Here is an 18,449-nt window from a genome sequence, read left to right as displayed (position 1 = left end):
TCTGGAGGGTCGGTATGGACTTGATGGGCTGAATGGCCAGTTTCCACACTCTGGGGATTCTGTGGTTCTCTGATCAGACCCCTGGACTTGATAGCCTGCATTTGCCGGTGTTAGAGGGAATGGCTGCAGAGATAGTAGATAAGTTGATTGTAATCTTCCAAAGTTTTGTCAGTTATAGAATCATACAGCGCGGAAACAGATCCTTCGGTCCAACTCATTCATGCTGACCAGATATCCTAAATTAATCTAGTCCCATTTGCTAGCATTTGGCCCATATCTCTCTTAACCCTTCCTGTTCATATAGTTCTGGAAAGCTTCCAGGAGATTGAAAATTCAAAAAATGTTGCTTGCCTATTCAAGGAAGGAAGGAGAGAGAAAGCAGGAAACTATAAGCCAGTTACTTCAACAGCTGTCATTGGGAAAGTAAGAATAATCATGTTTTTAATTTAAGAAATGTATACAGAGTCGGAAGTCGAATAACTTACATTGGAAAATTAATTAAAAAGTGCAGTAATTAGGGTCAGAATATGCAAACCATCAATCATGTATTAGCTAAAATAAGCAAACAAATTCAGCAGGTAATGTCAAAGTGCTGAACTGGAGTTAAAAGAAGAAAATATCTGTTTCTGTAGCTAGTTTTGCCTGGAACAGCTCACTAGCCTGTCCCCAGAAGCAATAACTTGAAGGACACTGCTGTGCCTCAACCAAGGCTAGCAAGGAGATTCTGAGCAGGATTTTCAACTCCCTGGAGTGGTATGGGCAGTGGTGAGAAAGCCGGCAAAATATAATGAGAATTAGATCATTGGAATGTCAATATTGAGAAAAAAATGTTCCTAATTTTTTTCCTTAAGCTTCAAATGGTGACTTAAGAATCTCACTGTTATTGCTGACGACCTTCTTTCTCTGCATTTGAATCTCATTAAACCCTCAATATGCCTCATTTCGAAGCTACTTCCAATTCTCCTGTTCCTCCCTAAGAACCTATACGACACAAACGCCTGACTTTTTAAATCACTGTGCATACCTAGCGACTACAACTTACTGATTGTTTGTTTGGCCTTCGTCCAACTCTGCTGCCTTGACAATGTTCCTGCATGGTCCATGGGCACCCTCCTCCTTGACCCCTTCATCCATACAAATCAGCATTGTTAAACCACCAATCTCACTGCAACATCATGCCTGCTCTCAAAACAACTCACACACCATTTTGGCCTTTCAGGAGTTCAAGGACACTAGTGGCTTGCTTGTTTCTGTCACTTTGCATATAAGGAAAGCCTCCGAGCTGCTGGATGGTACAGGTGAAAGTCTTGCTTGTGCATTCTGTGAAGGTTCGATGTCATCCTTCTCAGAAGTGGAAGTGGAACTGAAGGGTCTCTGGCACTGGCATCTTTTTGGCTGAGGCTTACTGGATATCACTAGTGTCTGCATAGGAGAAGGAATTAGTTGAGTTGTGCAAATTAAAAATGAGTGAGTGCTGGTGACAGCAGGTAGCACAGCACAATGGAAGACAATGTGTCAGTTGGACATTGAAGTCTCTCAATCCCGATGTGAGTGAATATGCTCTTCTCTAGATGGCTTAAGAATTTTCCCTTCATATGGAGTAAGGAGCCTGATATCTCCCCTCCCCCAAAAAGTCTTTGTTGTCTCCCCTGATTGTGGGTCACTCTTTCCTGCAATGAGACAAACGGAGGATTGAGTATGATGCAAGTGGATGCAAGGAGGGGGTTAGTGATGATGTGGCAGCAGATTAATGTTGGAAGGTCCCAGCAGTGGCAAGCATTTCCTCCTCTCCTGCTCATGATTCCATGAGACGGGGACCATTGAACTCGGATGCATAATTTATGAGTTTAATTGTGGAAGATTATATGAGAAAAGCTGCTCTGAGCCATTGAGGTGTGAATCTCATTCGATAAAACATTTTAACGGAAAATGGGAAAATTCAGTCTTCTGAGCTATACGTGTGCAGAACCAGGAGGAAGATCAGTTGGCCTCGAGTTTTCGCTCGCTATGTTCACCTCCTCCCTAGGGTTTTATATGGGTCTTTTAGACACCTGCCAATGCTTCAGAAGAAAATCTGGAAAAAAAGTCACATGAATGTGCCTCTTTCAAGGTTTCTGTTTATCTAAAGATGCTGTTGTCCTCACAGAAATTGTGTTCACAGCTTTTTCATTGAGAAACAAGGGACTAACATTTGTATGATACATTTCTGTAATGTGTCCCATTGTATATCAGAGATCATTGTAGTAGTAAAAATATCAACTGTTCTGATCAAATGTCATAATCTTTCCTTTAAAGAGACTTAGTTTGCTCATGTAATTGGCAACTTTCAAAATAGGTTCAAAGAATACTCTTCATTATGTATTTTATACAATCTTTAACTCTGCATATGACCGAAATGACAGTTGAAATTGTGGAAAAAAACGCACTGTAGAACGTGTCTGTTTAGGAAAAAGGATTGGTTTTCAAGTAAATGATGTGTGATGTGTTTCAGTGTTAATCAGATTGGATCAAAGTCGAATCTTGGTAAAACTAAAGCTGAAATTTTTCTTCAGTGATTTGAAATAATGATTGCGAATCAGCAATGCTCTTTCTACCCTGCTTGAATTTCTTTTCCATTGAACTCAGTGGAAGTTTCTGGAATCTAATCAGGCTAGTAACGAGAGACCTATGATTGAGGATGCTTTCAGCATTGTAACATTTGTAAATAGATAGCAATAGTTACCAGCAAATATTTTGGAATCTCTTTTCAGAAGACCAGATCCAAGGTTCTTAGAGGCCTTTTTTTCTTATTGATAATGATGTTGTGAAGCACCAAAGAATAATTTTCCACACTAAAGGTGCTACATTAAAAATGAGCTGTTATTCTTGAGAAAACTAATTGAAGGATTTAATGCAACATGCAGGTTATCAAGGCGGAAAGAAAGACAGGCCTAAAAACAATATGTTAAAGTTAGGTTTTAGATGCTGAATTTTGCAAGAGGAAAGAAAACCGGTTGGAGACAAGGACCTGGGAGAGCACTATATCTCTTTTTCCTCTTACAATCCTTGCAAAGATGTTCAGAAAGTGATGTTTTTTTTAACTGCGGAGACAGGTCTGAAGATGAATAAGCCCATTTTTCCTACAGGTGGTTTAACATGCTGGCCTTCTGCCCAAAATCCCTTTCAATTTCAAAAATTTCTTTTCAATTTTCAAGGAGGCAAGATTGGGTGATGGGATGCTGAGCACAAGCAACCCTACAGAGGTGTTCCCGCCTCCAAACACCACAATGATACCCTGATTGCTCTGCCATTCTAAATTTGCGGAAGTCGGCAGAGAACACTTCTTTCTTAAGAAGCAGGAGTAGGCCGTCTGGCCCTTCGAGCCTGCTCCGCCATTCAATAAGATCATGGCTGATCTTTTCGTGGACTCAGATCCACTTGCCCGTGTTCTCACCGTATCCCTTAATTCCTTTATTGTTCAAAAAAAACTACCTTTTTTAAAAAAACGTTTACTGAAGTACCGTCAACTACTTCACTGGGCAAGGAATTACATAGATTAACAACCCTCTGGGTGAAGAAATTCCTTCTCAATTCAGTCCTAAATCTGCTCCCTCTAATCTTGAGGCTATGCCCTCTTGTCCTAGCTTCACCTGCCAGTGGAAACATCCTCTCTACTTCTATCTTATCTATTCCCTTCATAATTTTATATGTTTCTATAAGATCCCCCCTCAATCTTCTGAATTCCAATGAATATAATCCCAATCTACTCAGTCTCTCCTCATAAGCCAACCCCCTCAACTCCGGAATCAACCTAGTGAACCTCCTTTGCACCCCCTCCAGTGCCAATACATCCTTTCTCAAGTAAGGAGACCAAAACTGCACACAGTACTCCGGGTGTGGCCTCACCAGCACCTTATACAGCTGCAACATAACCTCTCTGCTTTTAATTTCAATCCCTTTAGCAATGAAGGACAAAATTCCATTTGCCTTCCTAATTACTTGTTGTACCTGCAGACCTACCTTCTGTGATTCATGCACAAGGACACCCAGGTCCCTCTGCATAGCAGCATGCTGCAACTTTTACCATTCAAGTAATAATCCTTTTTACTATTACTCCTACCAAAATGAATGACTTCACATTTATTTACATTGTATTCCATCTGCCAGACCTTTGCCCACTCACTCAATGTATCTATGTTCCTCTGCAAAGTTTCACAGTCCTCTGCACACTTTGCTCTGCCACTCATCTTAGTGTCATCTGCAAACTTTACACCCTACACGTGGTCCCCAACTCCAAATCACCTATATAACTTGTAAATAATTGCGGTCCCAACACCGATCCCTGACACACACCACTAGTCACTGACTGCCAGCTAGAATAGCACTCATTTATCCCCACTCTTTGCTTCCTGTTAGTCAACCAATCCTCTATCCATGCTAATACTTTACCCTTAATGCCATGCATCCTTATCTTATGCAGTAGCCTCTTGTGTGGCACCTTGTCGAAGGCCTTTTGGAAATCTAGGTACACCACATCCACTGGGTCCCCATTGTCCACCTCGCTCATAATGTCTTCATAGAATTCCAAAAGATTTGTCAAGCATGACCTGCCCTTCATGAACCCATGCTGCGTCTGCCCAACAGGACAATTTCTATCAAGATGCCTTGCTATTTCTTCCTTGATAATAGACTCAAGCATCTTCCCCACTACAGAGGTTAAGCTAACCGGTCTACAATTCCCCATCTTTTGTCTACTTCCCATTTTAAACAGTGGCGTCACATTTGCTGTTTTCCAATCTGCTGGGACTGCCCCAGAGTCCAGCGAATTTTGGAAAATTACCGCCAGTGCACCTGCTATTTCTCCCGCCATCTCTTTTAGTACCCTGGGATGCATTCCATCAGGGCCAGGAGACTTATCAATCCTTAGCTCCATTAGCTTGCCCAACACTACCTCTTCCGTAATAATGATTGTTTCCAGGTCCTCACCTACCTTCGTCTCTTTGTCAATTACTGGCATGTTATTAGTGTCCTCCACTGTGAAGACAGATACAAAATACCTGTTCAATGCCTCGACCATTTCATCATATCCCATAACTAAATTCCCCTTCTCATCCTCTAAAGGGCCAACGTTTACTTTAGCCACTCTTTTTCGTTTTATATATTTACAGAAACTTTTGCTATCTGTCTTTATATTCTGTGCTAGTTTTTTCTCATGTTCTATCTTACTTTTCTTGATAGCTCTTTTTGTGGCTTTCTGTTGACCTTTAAAGTTTTCCCAATCTTCTAGTTTCATGCTGTTTTCGGCAACTTTGTATGCCTTCTCTTTCAATTTGATAGCCTCCCTTATTTCTTTAGACACCCATGGCAGATCACCCCTTTTCTTACAGTTCTTCCTTTTCATTGGAATATACTTTTGCTGAGCACTTTGAAAAATTGCTTTGAAAGTCGTCCACTGCTCGTCAACTGTCCCACCATAAAATCTTTGTTTCCAGTCTACTTTAGCCAAGTCCTCCCTCATTCTATTGTAGTTCCCCTTGTTCAAGCACAGGACCCTGGTATTGGATTTTATCTTCACACTCTCCATTCTAAATTCAACCATACTGTGATCACTCCTTCCAAGAGAATCCCTAACTATAAGGTCATTAATTATTCCTGTCTCATTACACAGGACCAGATCTAGGATAGCTTGCTCCCTCGTTGGTTCCATTACATACTGTTCAAGAAAACTATCACGGATACACTCAACGAACTCCTCCTCAAGGCTACCTTGACCGAGCTGGTTCGACCAATCTACATGTAGATTAAAATCCCCCATGATAATTGCAGTACCATTTTTACAGGCATTAGTTATTTATTTTTTAATGGCCGCCCCAATGTGATGTTATTATTTGGTGGCCTATAGACTACGCCTATCAGTGACTTTTTCCTCTTAGAATTTCTAATTTCCACCCAAATGGATTCAACCTCATTCTCCATAGAACCTACATCATCTCTCAGCACCACCCTGATGGCGTCCTTGAATATCAGAGCTACACCACCTCCCTTACCTTCCTGTCTGTCCTTCCGAATAGTCTGGTACCCTTGGATATTTAACTCCCAGTCGTGACCATCCTGTAACCATGTCTCCGTAATGGCTATCAAATCATATTCATTCGTGATATTTGTGCCGTTAACTCATCAACCTTGTTACGAATGCTACGAGCATTCAGGTAAAGTGCCTTTATGCCGCTGCCCAAATATATTCCCGGCAGCCCCCTGGTCCTCGCTGTCGCCTCTCCCTCTGCTGCTGAAAAATGAAGGCGAAGTGATCCTCCAAACATTGGCATCTCACCTGGTGAAGATGCTTGCTGTCCACAACTTTGGGACCGCTGGGCTTTGTGAAATATTTTATTATAGGTCTCTTTACTAACTCACCAGTTCACTATATTCACTAATACTGCATTCCCATTCATTCTATATCTACTACTATCGGATTCACATTCATTCATTCGTAACCCTTTACTAACTAGCTGTTTACTATAATGCATTTTCATTCATTCATTCATAAAACCAAAATTTCTGTAGTGCATTTTTACTGTTGCAAGATAGACTAAATTAAAACATTTGTTTCAACCCCATGACTGCTTTTTCACACCTTCAACTCTTATCAGACCTATTTCCATAAAAAGCTACCTCTGAATAAATATCAAAGACTACTAACCTATTCAGAAACAATACCCTCACCGCCATAGTGTCTGCATGACCCACACAAAACTATGAAAAGATTATAACATTAATCAGCCTGCTAGCAACCGTCCCTCAGGACTTGAATAGGTTGCAGAACATCAAACAAGTTTTCTCCACTAGCACGTACCTGTTAAATACATATTGAATAGGGTCTCTGTCCATTTTAAGAAAGTTACTACTGTGAAATTACATGAATGAATGAAACTCACACTGGCAAATAGTAAACAAAATCTCATGACCCAGTTTTAGTAATCAGTTTAATATCCTTTATACACACACACACACACACACACACACACACACACACACACACACACACACACAGTTTAATATCCTTTATACTTTTATTTAGTGCATGTATAATTTCTAACTTATTTAGATCATATAGGTCCAGTATTTTTACTAACATTACTAACTTAAAAGATAAAAGGACTAACATCTCTTAATTATGCAAGCAGATAGGATAGACACTCTAATCTGAGTAGTGGCCAGCACTTAGCAAATGTTTAAACAATTAAACTTTCCCAATTTCCTGCTTTCCCAGGACAAATGTCACATAAATTTCTGCGTGCAATAGATGAAACTGTGTAACAGTTAATAGTACTGTGTAATAGTGATAGACTTTTAATATATGTAAGAACTGTACTTCGGGATTCCATCGCCGCCCTGAAACATGCTATTGCAGATGCTCAAAAAAGAGGCTATTTTCGCCACTCACCGATTTCGGTCATTATTTGAAACACGATCCCACAGCTTACTGCTTCAGAAACCCATGTTGTCATTGGACAGTGTCCCTTAGTTGACCACCTCCTAGAAAATCAAGACATACTTTTGATCCCAACATCAGAAAAAAAAATCATGGTAAGGTAGCCAAACTGGTATCCAGAGTCTCAAACTGTTTCCTGTTGAGCTTTATTTGATTATTGTCAGTGTACTATTAACCTTGGTGAACCTGCAATTATGAAAGTTTTTTTTTAGTTAGCAGATCAAGTCTTGTTTATCGAATCAGTCCTAGGGTTGGTGAAATGAATGCACAATCCTTGAATGAGCTGGCAATGAGTCAGATTATTATGGACAGGAGAATGCTTGTGCCTCTGCTCCTGGCCTTATCAGAAAAATATTTTAAATTTCCTAAACTGTGTTTTTATCAAGTTTCAGCTATCCATACAGATTGCAATAGAGATCCTATAACTGACAGAGATGCCCAATTTATACTTCAGCCTGTTTCAGAATATGAGAAGGTTTGATTTCAAAACAATGAAGATGCATGGACATGAAGGAATTTGTAGAATGTTGTTTATAAAAGCTGGGAGAAGCAAGAGGTGAAAACCTGGAGAAGCATAACAGAAACAATCAAAATAAAGATTTCAACTGAATTAAGTTGTAAACTAGAGGTGAGAGGAAGATTGTAAATTGCAGTGTGCTTTTCTTTTATGTCGAAGTATGAAATGTTGTTTTCAACAAAACCATAGGAATAAAAGATATCAGCTATTACTTGTCAGGTAAACAGCAGGGATTGAGGTGGAGATGGTGGAATGAACAGAGTAGGAAATGACAGATGAGTCTTAGAATATAATTGGTCCTCGATGTAATATGGTAGACTTCTGGCTATGTCATACTCTTTGTTAATATTTGTCCAAGTCAGTATTTATCAAGGAATTTTAAGTACAAATTATGTTCAGTACAAATTTAGTTTTCATGACTTTTTACACAGATTTTAATAATATAGTTGTGGAAGTAGCCTCTCACACACAGTTCGTCATGCCTCCAGAATGAGTTAAACACTACGGCACATTTTTATTAATTGCACCTGTTTGTAGCCCTTGGGCATTGAAGAGGAAAGAAAACCCCTCAAACGAAGGTTTCTTGCACTAAAGTGCAAGTTCACTAGTAATCATCTTTTAAAACGTTAAATATTGAAAATATTTATTTTATATTTATTTTACTATAAACTAACTACATGAACAAAGGAAACTAGTAAATGCTTTAGAGCAGTCTTCTTTAAGCAATTAGGTGTATCTTAAAATTGAGTTACTCAAAGGCAATGGACTAGGCATTCTTATTAAAAATACTCCTTTTTTGATAAACTCATTTCCAGCTGCATTAATTTAAACAATATATAACCATTCTTAAATGTATTGAGGAATATTCTTAACACAAGAGCAATAATTATGTACTAAATCTCTGCCCTGATTTGTGACTGATTTAAATTAGTAATTATGTAAACGAGTTGGAGCAGAAATCTGAAGTTGCGACCCAAGTTGATAGGGTTGTAAAGAAGGCATATGGTGTGTTGGCTTTCATTGGCAGGGGAATTGAGTTTAAGAGCCATGAGGTTATGCTGCAGCTCTATAAAACTCTAGTTAGACCACACTTGGAATATTGTGTTCAGTTCTGGTCACCTCATTTCAGGAAAGATGTGGAAGCTTTAGAGAGGGTGCAGGGGAGATTTACCAGGATGCTGAGACAACAAGATGTAGAGCTGGATGAACACAGCAGGCCAAGCAGCATCAGAGGAGCAAGAAGGCTAATGTTTCGGGCCTAGACTCTTCTTCAGAAATGGAGGAGGGGAAGGGGATTCTGAAATAAATAGGGAGAAAGGGGGAGGCGGATAGAAGATGGATAAAGGAGGAGATAGGTGGAGAGGAGACAGACAGGTCAAGGAGGCGGGGTTGGAGCCAGTAAAGGTGAGTGTAGGTGGGGAGTTAGGGAGGGGATAGGTCGGTCCAGGGAGGACGGACAGGTCAAGGAGGCGGGATGAGGTGAGTAGGTAGGAGATGGGGGTGGGGCTTGAGGTGGGAGGAGTGGATAGGTAGGAGGACAGGTTAGGGAGGCGAGTACGAGCTGGGCTGGTTTTGGGATGTGGTCGGGGGAGGGGAGATTTTGAAGCTTGTGAAGTCCACATTGATACCATTGGGCTGCAAGGTTCCCAAGCGGAATATGAGTTGCTGTTCCTGCAACCTTCGGGTGGCATCGTTGTGACACTGCAGGAGGCTCACAGTGGACATGTCGTCCAAGGAGTGGGAGGGGAGGGGGAGTTGAAATGGTTCGCGACTGGGAGGTGCGTAGGTGTTCTGCAAAGCGGTCCCCAAGCCTCTGCTTGGTTTCCCCGATGTCGAGGAGGCCACATCTGGAATAGCTCTACACCTTATTGTCTCAGATTCTCCGGCATGGGCAGTTCCTACTACCTTTACCAGGATGCTGCCTGGACTGGAGGAAAGGTTGAGGGAGTGAGGGCTTTTTTCATTGGAGTGAAGAAGGGTGAGAGGTGACTTGATAGAGGTTTACAAGATGATGAGAGGCATAGATAGAGTGGATAGTCAGAGACTTTTTCCCAGGGCGGAAATGACTATTACGAGGGGGCATAATTTTAAGGTGATTGGAGGACAGTATAGGGGAGATGTCAGAGTTAGGTTCTTTACACAGAGAGTGGTGGGCGTGTGGGATGTGCTGCTGGCAGTGGTAGTGGACTCAGATACTTTAGAGACTTTTAAACAACTCTTGGAAAGGCACATGGAGGAGAGTAAAATGTAGGGTATGCAGGGTAGTTTGATCTTAGTAGGATAATAGGTCGGCACAACATCGTGGACCAAAGGGCTTGTACTGTGCTGTACTGTTCTATGTTCTAAATAGCTGGAGATTCCGACTTCTGTCCAAAGCAAAAACATTTGAACGTAAAAATAATAATGGAGTTGGCAGTTTGTTAAATGAAACGAAGACTGTTGTTCAGTGGATTATACTCCGTTTAGTTTGTTCCAAACTAATCTTGAAACTTCCATCAATGCATAAAACATACACTTTTAAAGTTGTAATATTTTGACAGAACCACAAACCTCTAATCATTGTATTCAAATTGCTTTTTGATACAGGCCCACTTTGAAAGCCCAACAGTCGTGCCGCCATCTCCTCTTTCTTTGGATGGCTTAAATGAGGCTGTGTCAGGCTTTGACACTTTAGAAGAGCTGATCAAGTACTTGGAACCAGAGAGGTGGCAACTGGATTTGGAAGACTTGTACAAACCAACCTGGCAGATGCTCGGAAAGGCTTTTGTTCATGGTAGAAAATCCAGAGGCAAGTGTTCTCTTTCATTTTCTTGCCAAACATTACTTGATTTTTACATGTGCAATAGTGTTGCTTGGAGAATAAGTATTCCGAAGAAAATTATTCCCAATTTCGATCAAGATAATGAATCTTTGAAACTAGTTAAACATATTTCACATTTTAAAATTCAGTGAACATTAAGTTTTTTTGTAGGGCTGTTTCTAATTTGTTGAATAGTGACTTATCTTGCTTAGTTCTTTCAGTATCCAATTTATCAGTTATTAATTAAAGTTCATAACTAATATTTCCATTTGGCATTTCCATACATGTTCCTTCAATTTTTCGTATCAAATATGAGCTTTGTAAATAGTAGGTGTCACAGAATATGGACAAATATCCCAATTTCAATGAACAGCTTTTGATAAGAGTCACTATTTGGTAATCAGTGAAGTGGAGCAACACACTATAATGCAAAAATAATAACAGAGCATGCCTGAAACACTTAATAGGTCAAGCAGCATCTGTAGAGACAGAATCAGAATTAATTGGAAGGATTTTGACTACCAAGGCAGGTAGCTTGGATTAAGTAATTTCTGAATAGCTAGACCATCCCTTTAAGAATCATGAGAATCATGATGAGCAGTATTCAAAATAGCTGTTAGGAGTTGATGGCTTTGTAATGAACAATAGTAGGTGGCCTATCTACTGAAACGAAGACAGAGAAACTGAAAGAAGCAACTGAACAGTCAGAGACAGACCATATGAAACTGAGAGAAGGGTGGAGATTAGAAGCAAAATTGAGTAATTTTTTTCATTCTGGATTTTTTTTTAGTTCTAGTTCCAAAGGAAGAAGTACAGATTGTGATGTGCTGGAGAAAGAGTTATGGGAGGGACCCAAGTAGATCTGGAGCACGGAGTGATCCTTAAACGCCACAAAAAGAATGGGTACCCATGGCTCACCATTTATTTGGGAGATGTGAGATACATTAAAGGAGAAATTGCTCAATAAGAAAATGAACTGAGCCTGACACATGAGATTGGTGGTGTGATGGGGACTGGTTCAGTCTTTCAATTAAGAAAGCAGTTGAGAGCACTCACTGAGTCCTTTGGGAGATGGATCCCTGAAATTCCTGACACCCTGCCTCCTGTAAGGCCTCCATTCCATCTCTCAGCTTCTTCATCTCTTTAGCATCTGTTTCAGAGATGCTACCTTCTACACCAACGTGTACGACATTTCAGCTGAAGATTCCATCCCACTCCCACTTCTTTGACTTTGGTGGACAGGTAGATAATCATGTCCAACTCATTGCCTGCACTTCTTCCCTCAAAAATAACTCTCCTTCGCAGAATTGTGTCAGGGTTCCACCACACTATCCTCCATATTCAAAGGATCATCTTCTGTTATTTCCATCACCTGCAGCATGATGTCACAAAACATAACACCTCTTTCCCCTCCCCTGTCAGTGCTGCAAAGTAATGCTATGTTTCCTCCATGACATTCTTAGTTTATTCCTCTTTCGTTTTCAACACCTCATTTCCCCCTCCCTGGCACCTACTCACATAATTGCAGAGTTGCCTTTTTTTTCAACCTCCTCCCTCCTCAGTGTCCTTCCAGGTGAAGCAAGAACTGTATTTCTTTCAATCTAGTATACCATATTCACTACAATGTTGTCGCTTCTATGTTAGAGAGATCAAGCGCAGACTGGGTGACTGCTTTGTGAAATGCTTCTGTCCAGCCAATAAGCATGATTCCTACTTGTTTGCCATCTTAATACATCAGTTTGCCTGTTGCAGTGTTCTATTATAGCCCATAAAAGGGGAAAGAGTACCATTTCATTTTCTGGTTTGGCATTTCACAGCCTTCTGGAACCAATGTTGAGTTCAACAACTAGATCTCGGGGTGCAGGTATATAGTTCCTTGAAAGTGAAGTCACAGGTAGACAGTGTGGTGAAGAAAACATTTGGTACACTTGCCTTCATTAGTCAGAAAATTGAGTATAGGAGTTGGAAGGTCATTTTGTGGCTATACAGGATGTTGGTGAGGCCACATTTAGAATACTGCATACAAGTCTGATTGCCGCTCTAGAGGAAAGATGTTGTTAAACTTGAGAGGGTGCAGAAAGGATTTACATGGATGTTGGTGGGACTGGAGGGTTTCAGTTATAGGGAGAGGCTGAATAGGCTTGGGCTTTTTTCCTTCAGCATCAGAGGCTGCAGGGTAAACTTATATAGATGTTTATAAAATCATGAGGGGCATATATAGGGTGAGTAGCCAAGGTCTTTTTCCGAGTGTAGGGCATTCAAAGCTAGCAGGCATAGGTTTGAGATGAGAGGGAAAAGATTTAAAAGGACCTGAAGGGTAACCTTTTCATGTAGAGGGCGTATGGAATAAGCCACCATAGGAAGTGGTGGAGGCAGGTACAATTACAACATTTCTAAGGCATCCAGATGGGCATATGAATAGGAAGGGTTTAGAGGGATATGGGCCAATGCTAGCAAATGGGACTAGGTCAGATTGGGATGTCTGGTCAGCGTGGACGAGTTGAACTGAAGGGGCTGTTTCCATGCTGTATGACTCTATGCATGAACTATATCCTCTGTTTTATCTGAGGAAAATGTCAACAAAGAATTCTCTGAAACTGCTCAAATAGGTGCAACAGCAACCAGCATATCACTGTAAGCAGTCCAACAGATTAATTTTAACAATCACTGACAAATTCAGCTGTTTTATTTTTATTGCTTAACGCGTGAGGATGTTAAAGTAAATTGCAGATCATGATAATTAAACAGACCTTATCCACTCGTCTAGAGTATTTATGTCCCCTCCAAAATTTGTGACTGCCGCATGATCGGTTAAGGTCCTTTCAATTGTGAAAATGGATTATTTTTATATTGGCAATAAGCCTGTTGAGTGTGAATTGCTATATGATACAAGCCTGCTTCTGTTCCCCACTGGCAAAAGTGGGACATAAAAGAAATAGAAGCAGACTTCCAAATCTGGCCCCACCCAACATTTTAAAGGGCTGTGGGTTCTTTTGAACTTGGGGGAAATCTAGCCCAGTGCTCCAGGTCAATGACCTTTAGTTGGAATTGAATGCATTTAGAACATAGCATGTTTTAAGCCTGGGCACTGATACATGTGTAGATCTGAGGCCTCACTTATTACACAGCAAGAATCAGGACCTACACATAAATGGCTCGAAAAGCAGCAGCAGCCTGTCTCCAACTTCCAAGCCAGGGAACGCAACATAACAGATTCAGGAACATTGTACTTTATCAAGCTCCAGGCAAGGAAGTTTCAAGCTTCAGGCACAAGAAAAAGCACACATGAAGTGGGATATGCCTCTTAAAGCAGGTTGTTGCCATTCATCATTTTATTACATTATATTGCTTTGAAGCCTGAAACTGGAAGCAGGTTGTCAGTGAAGCAGCACATCTCTAACAATTGATAGAGTATCATTCATTCTGATTCCAGACAGTAGCAGGAATTCATTTGTTCATTTCAGTTATGTTACTAATCAGATCACTTCTCTGTAGGGTTTGGTTTTTTTTTTCTGTCTACCAAGCAAGAAGCCAAATCTGATGTCTTTATATGACCCTAATTGGTTAGTGGCTATTTTCATTGTGAGGAGGTTGGTGGGAGGTAGAAATTGAGAAGTAGAAATGTCGTTTCATGTTGATGTGGCTGCAAAATGATACACGTGGGATAAACATTTAGGAACAACTCAACTCAGCAACTGAAGGGTGGTGGATTTAGTAATCCAGTACCTCGGCCATGGGTAAAAGAATGTAAAGAATACATAAACACCACTCTGATTTGGTGGCTGCTGAGTATTTGCACATTTTGTTTCTCGTCCTTATTTTAATGAACATTTATGCATTAACATTGTAAGCTTTAACTTTGGTCTCTGTATTCTAAATTAAAGAATTTTTATCACTTCTTGAAACAGAAAATGTTGCATTACTCTCCAAAATAACTATGCACTAATTAGCTTGTAAAGTATTTTATTTTACCAGCTGAGGGAGAGGAGAACGGGATTGGAACAGAATGTGTGAAGTGGACGTCAACCAAGTTGTAGGAAAAGGAAATCTACTGTTAATGGAAAAGATACCTGATAAATCAACATAGAAAGTTGCATCATCTGAACAGATGCATGAGGGATGGAGAAACTGGGATTATGGAATTGCGTGAGGAAACATAGCCAAGTTAGCTGTAGGAGGAAGTGCACTTATTGTCAACATTAGTCGGCAGTCCTTGCCCAGAAATGGAAGCCCAAAGGGAAAAGCCAGTAAAAGCTGAGTTAAATTTGGAAATGAACGTACCGCTCTGAACTAGAGTTCCATTTTCACCATCACCTGGATTACTGGATTGCTGGATTACTAAATCTACCACCCTTCAGTTGCTGAGTTGAGTTGTTCCTAAATGTTTATCCCACGTGTATCATTTTGTAGCCACATCAACATGAAACGACATTTCTACTTCTCAGTTTCTACCCCCCACCAACCTCGTCACAATGAAAATCTGTTTCCGTTTTCTGTCATATAAGACAATTTTGGACCAGTCTGCATCATTTCCAAGTTTTACTAGTTTTGGGTCAAGGAAGAGAAAGGAAGAGTAGCAGATTAGAAGCTGAGGGAAGAGTTGAAGTTGAAAACAAAGTTGAGGTATTTTCTAGTTTAGCCTGATAGCAAGAAACAACAATCATTTTGGAAAAAAAGATGAGGGACAAAACTCTGAGTAGGGCTGAACAAATTTTGATGCACACATTTCTCAGAAAAAAATTCACAGAAGGGGAAGCCACAATTTTTATTTGAAAAATGAAGGAGTTTTTTTTTAATTCACTCATGGGATGTGTGTATTGCTGGCTGGCCAGCATTTATTGCCTATCCCTAATTGCCTTTGCGCAGGTGGTAATGATCTGTCTTCTTGAACCGCTGCAGTCCTTATGCAGTAGGTTGACATGTAATGCTATTAGGGAGGGAATTCCAGGATTTTGACCCAGTGACAGTGAAGGAACAGCGATATATTTCCAAGTCAGGATGGTAAGTGGGTTGGAGGAGAACATACAGGTGATGTTGTTCCCATGCATTTGCTGTCCTTATCCTTCTAGATGGAAATAGTCATGGATTTGGAAGGTGTTGTCTGAGGATCTTTGGTAAATTTCTGCAGTGCATTTTGTAGATAGTACACATTGCTGCTATCGAGTGTTGGTAGTGGTGGGAGTGGATATTTGTAAATGTGGTGACAATCAAGCAGGTGGCTTTGTGTTGGATGATTTCAAGCTTCTTGAGTGTGGTTGGACCTGCACTCATTCAGGGAAGTTTGGGAGTATTTCATCACACTCCTGACTTGTGCCTTGTAGATGGTGAACAGGTTTTGGGGAGTCAGTTATTGAATAAGATGTTGTACAGTATAACACAGAGTTAAAATTGTGTTCAATGAAATCATGAATAAAGGGAATGGTTACAAAAGGAAACAGGGTGGCACGGTGGCACAGTGGTTAGCACCAGGGACCTAGGTTCGATTCCAGCCTCGGGCGACTGTCTGTGTGGAGTTTGCACATTCTCCCCGTGTCTGTGTGGGTTTCCTCCGGGTGCTCAGGTTTCCTCCCACAGTCCAAAGATGTGCGGGTTAGGTGGATTGGCCATGCTAAATTTCCCGTAGTGTTCAGGGCTGTGCAGCTTAGGTGGGTTATAGGGGGATGGGTCTGGGTGGGATGCACTGAGGTTGGGTGTGGACTTGTTGGGCCAAAGGGCCTGTTTCCACACTATAGGGATTCTATGATTCTATGAGAACTAGAAATAGGTGAATGTTGAATATTGCATTTGAACTAAAAAAAAATGATGAACTCCCAAATAAATATTTGTACATCTGTGAGTACAGTGGTGGAGTGGTTATGGTACTGAACTATAATCCATTGCCTATGCAATATGCATAGAAATCCTACCATAGCAGTTTGAGTATGTAAATTCAGAATGAAAATTTTCAAAATCTAGAACTATCTTTAGGAAAAATTGGCCACTGTTATAAAAACATAAATGCTTCATTAATGTAGTTTTAGTAAGAAAACTTGCTGACTTACCCAGTCAGTTCTCTATGTGGTTCCAGTTACACATGAAGGTAATTTTCTCTTATCGAGCCATTTACTTCCATGAGAAGTTCCGCAAAAGAAATTCTCCCAACATCCTTTTGGGACAAGAGGACTCAGGAAATAAATGACAGCTTGTTAGTGACACTCCACCACCTAGGAATAAATTAAAATAGAAACATCAGTTTAGTTGAGGCAACATTCATGTTGGAAAAGCAAAAATGCAAGGAGGAAAGACGAACTACAACTGCTGTTTCAAAGAGCCAATACAGTCATGATGTGCGAAATAATCTCGTTCTGTGCTGTGTGCTTTTGTGATTCCAAGATAATACCCATAATGTAAAAAGAGCATTTCACCAAGGTTTTTGATATCATTATACATTAGCCTAAACAGGTTGGATGTTGTTCACTATTTTGTAGCCAGAAACTGATTATAACTACTTGATCAAGGCCTTCATATAGACAGTGGGAAGACACTGCATTCATTTAACATAGAAATGATTCAATCAGGAATTGAGTGATGGTACAATTGCTTAGCAGCTGGGTAAAATCCTGCCAGGATCTACTGCCATCACAAGACCTTCTCTTGCATCTATTAACGTGGCTGTCACCAGATTTTAGTAGAAGCCTTTTCAGCTGCTAAAACGGAAGTGTTAAGTTGCAAATTCACGTGAACAGAGTCCAAGATGGAGAGGCTGCTACCCTGCTCTATCTCTGATCAGGAAGTGTTAAAAACCCCTCTACAGTACAGATTTATGCTTAACAGCAATATTAAATTTAAGAATGCTAATTTTCTGCTTTGCTAATTTCTATATTTTTTAGTTGTTGGGACATTGTAACTTAGGATGTCAGATAATATGATAATGAGTATAACTGGAATTAATTTTACTGTAAGATTCAGGAGAACTTCAGAAATTATACAGTGAATGCTGGAGAAACGCAGCAGGTCTGGCAGCGTGAAGGAGTCACACTGTACTTGAAACGTTAACTGTGTTTCTCTCTCCACATTTTGCCTTTATTTGAACTTCAAAGCTTGTACAATGTCTTTACAAATAATGTTTTCACATGGAAGTGTGTCTGTAATGTATGAGAAAGTTTTCTCTTATATTTACAAAGAGGCTTAATAATACAAATTAGTTTCCCACTTCTGTGGAGCAGACAGCCAATCCATAGGTTAACTCACATCCTGCCTACTGTTGGGGAAGTCTTCTTGGCATGTGACTGCAAAGGTTTGCTACTATTTTACCAGCTCCTCCATTCAATTCCTGCCGATCCCAGCTCAGAAATGTATTGATCTGGATACTGCCCATTCAAATATTGCATTCCTTATGGATGATGATTTGGCAAGTATTCTGTTAAGATGAGATATGATTGGCTACTTATCTATTTTACATAAAAGTATGAATGTACATTGACCAAGTCCACAATGAAATCATTCAATTTTCTGTTGTCTACATTATGGAAAACTAATGCAATCTTTCTTCTCTTTTTTTGATTCAGTTCATGTTGTTTCATTATATTAGAAATAGAGAATACTGAAGAAATTCAGTAGGTCTGACAGCAACTGCAGAGATCGTAGGAACTGCAGATGCTGGAGAATCTGAGATAACAAGG

General features: G+C 40.3%; 1 protein-coding gene across 3 annotated transcripts in view; it reads left to right on the top strand.

Moving 5' to 3' along the window:
* pdgfc (platelet derived growth factor c) overlaps window positions 1–18,449 on the top strand; it is a 403,296-nt gene that overhangs the window by 319,376 nt on the left and 65,471 nt on the right. For all 3 annotated transcript variants that reach the window (XM_048605484.1, XM_048605496.1, XM_048605489.1), the window contains one exon: window positions 10,575–10,776. In XM_048605484.1, coding sequence (XP_048461441.1) covers window positions 10,575–10,776 — 202 coding nt within the window. The remainder of the gene's footprint in view (window positions 1–10,574; window positions 10,777–18,449) is intronic.

This window comes from Rhincodon typus, chromosome 1 (genome assembly GCF_021869965.1).
Source record: "Rhincodon typus isolate 14 chromosome 1, sRhiTyp1.1, whole genome shotgun sequence".
NCBI classification, from domain to species: Eukaryota; Metazoa; Chordata; class Chondrichthyes; order Orectolobiformes; family Rhincodontidae; genus Rhincodon; species Rhincodon typus.
The sequence above is the reverse complement of the archived record's forward strand: the minus strand, read 5'-3'. Positions and strand labels throughout refer to the sequence as shown.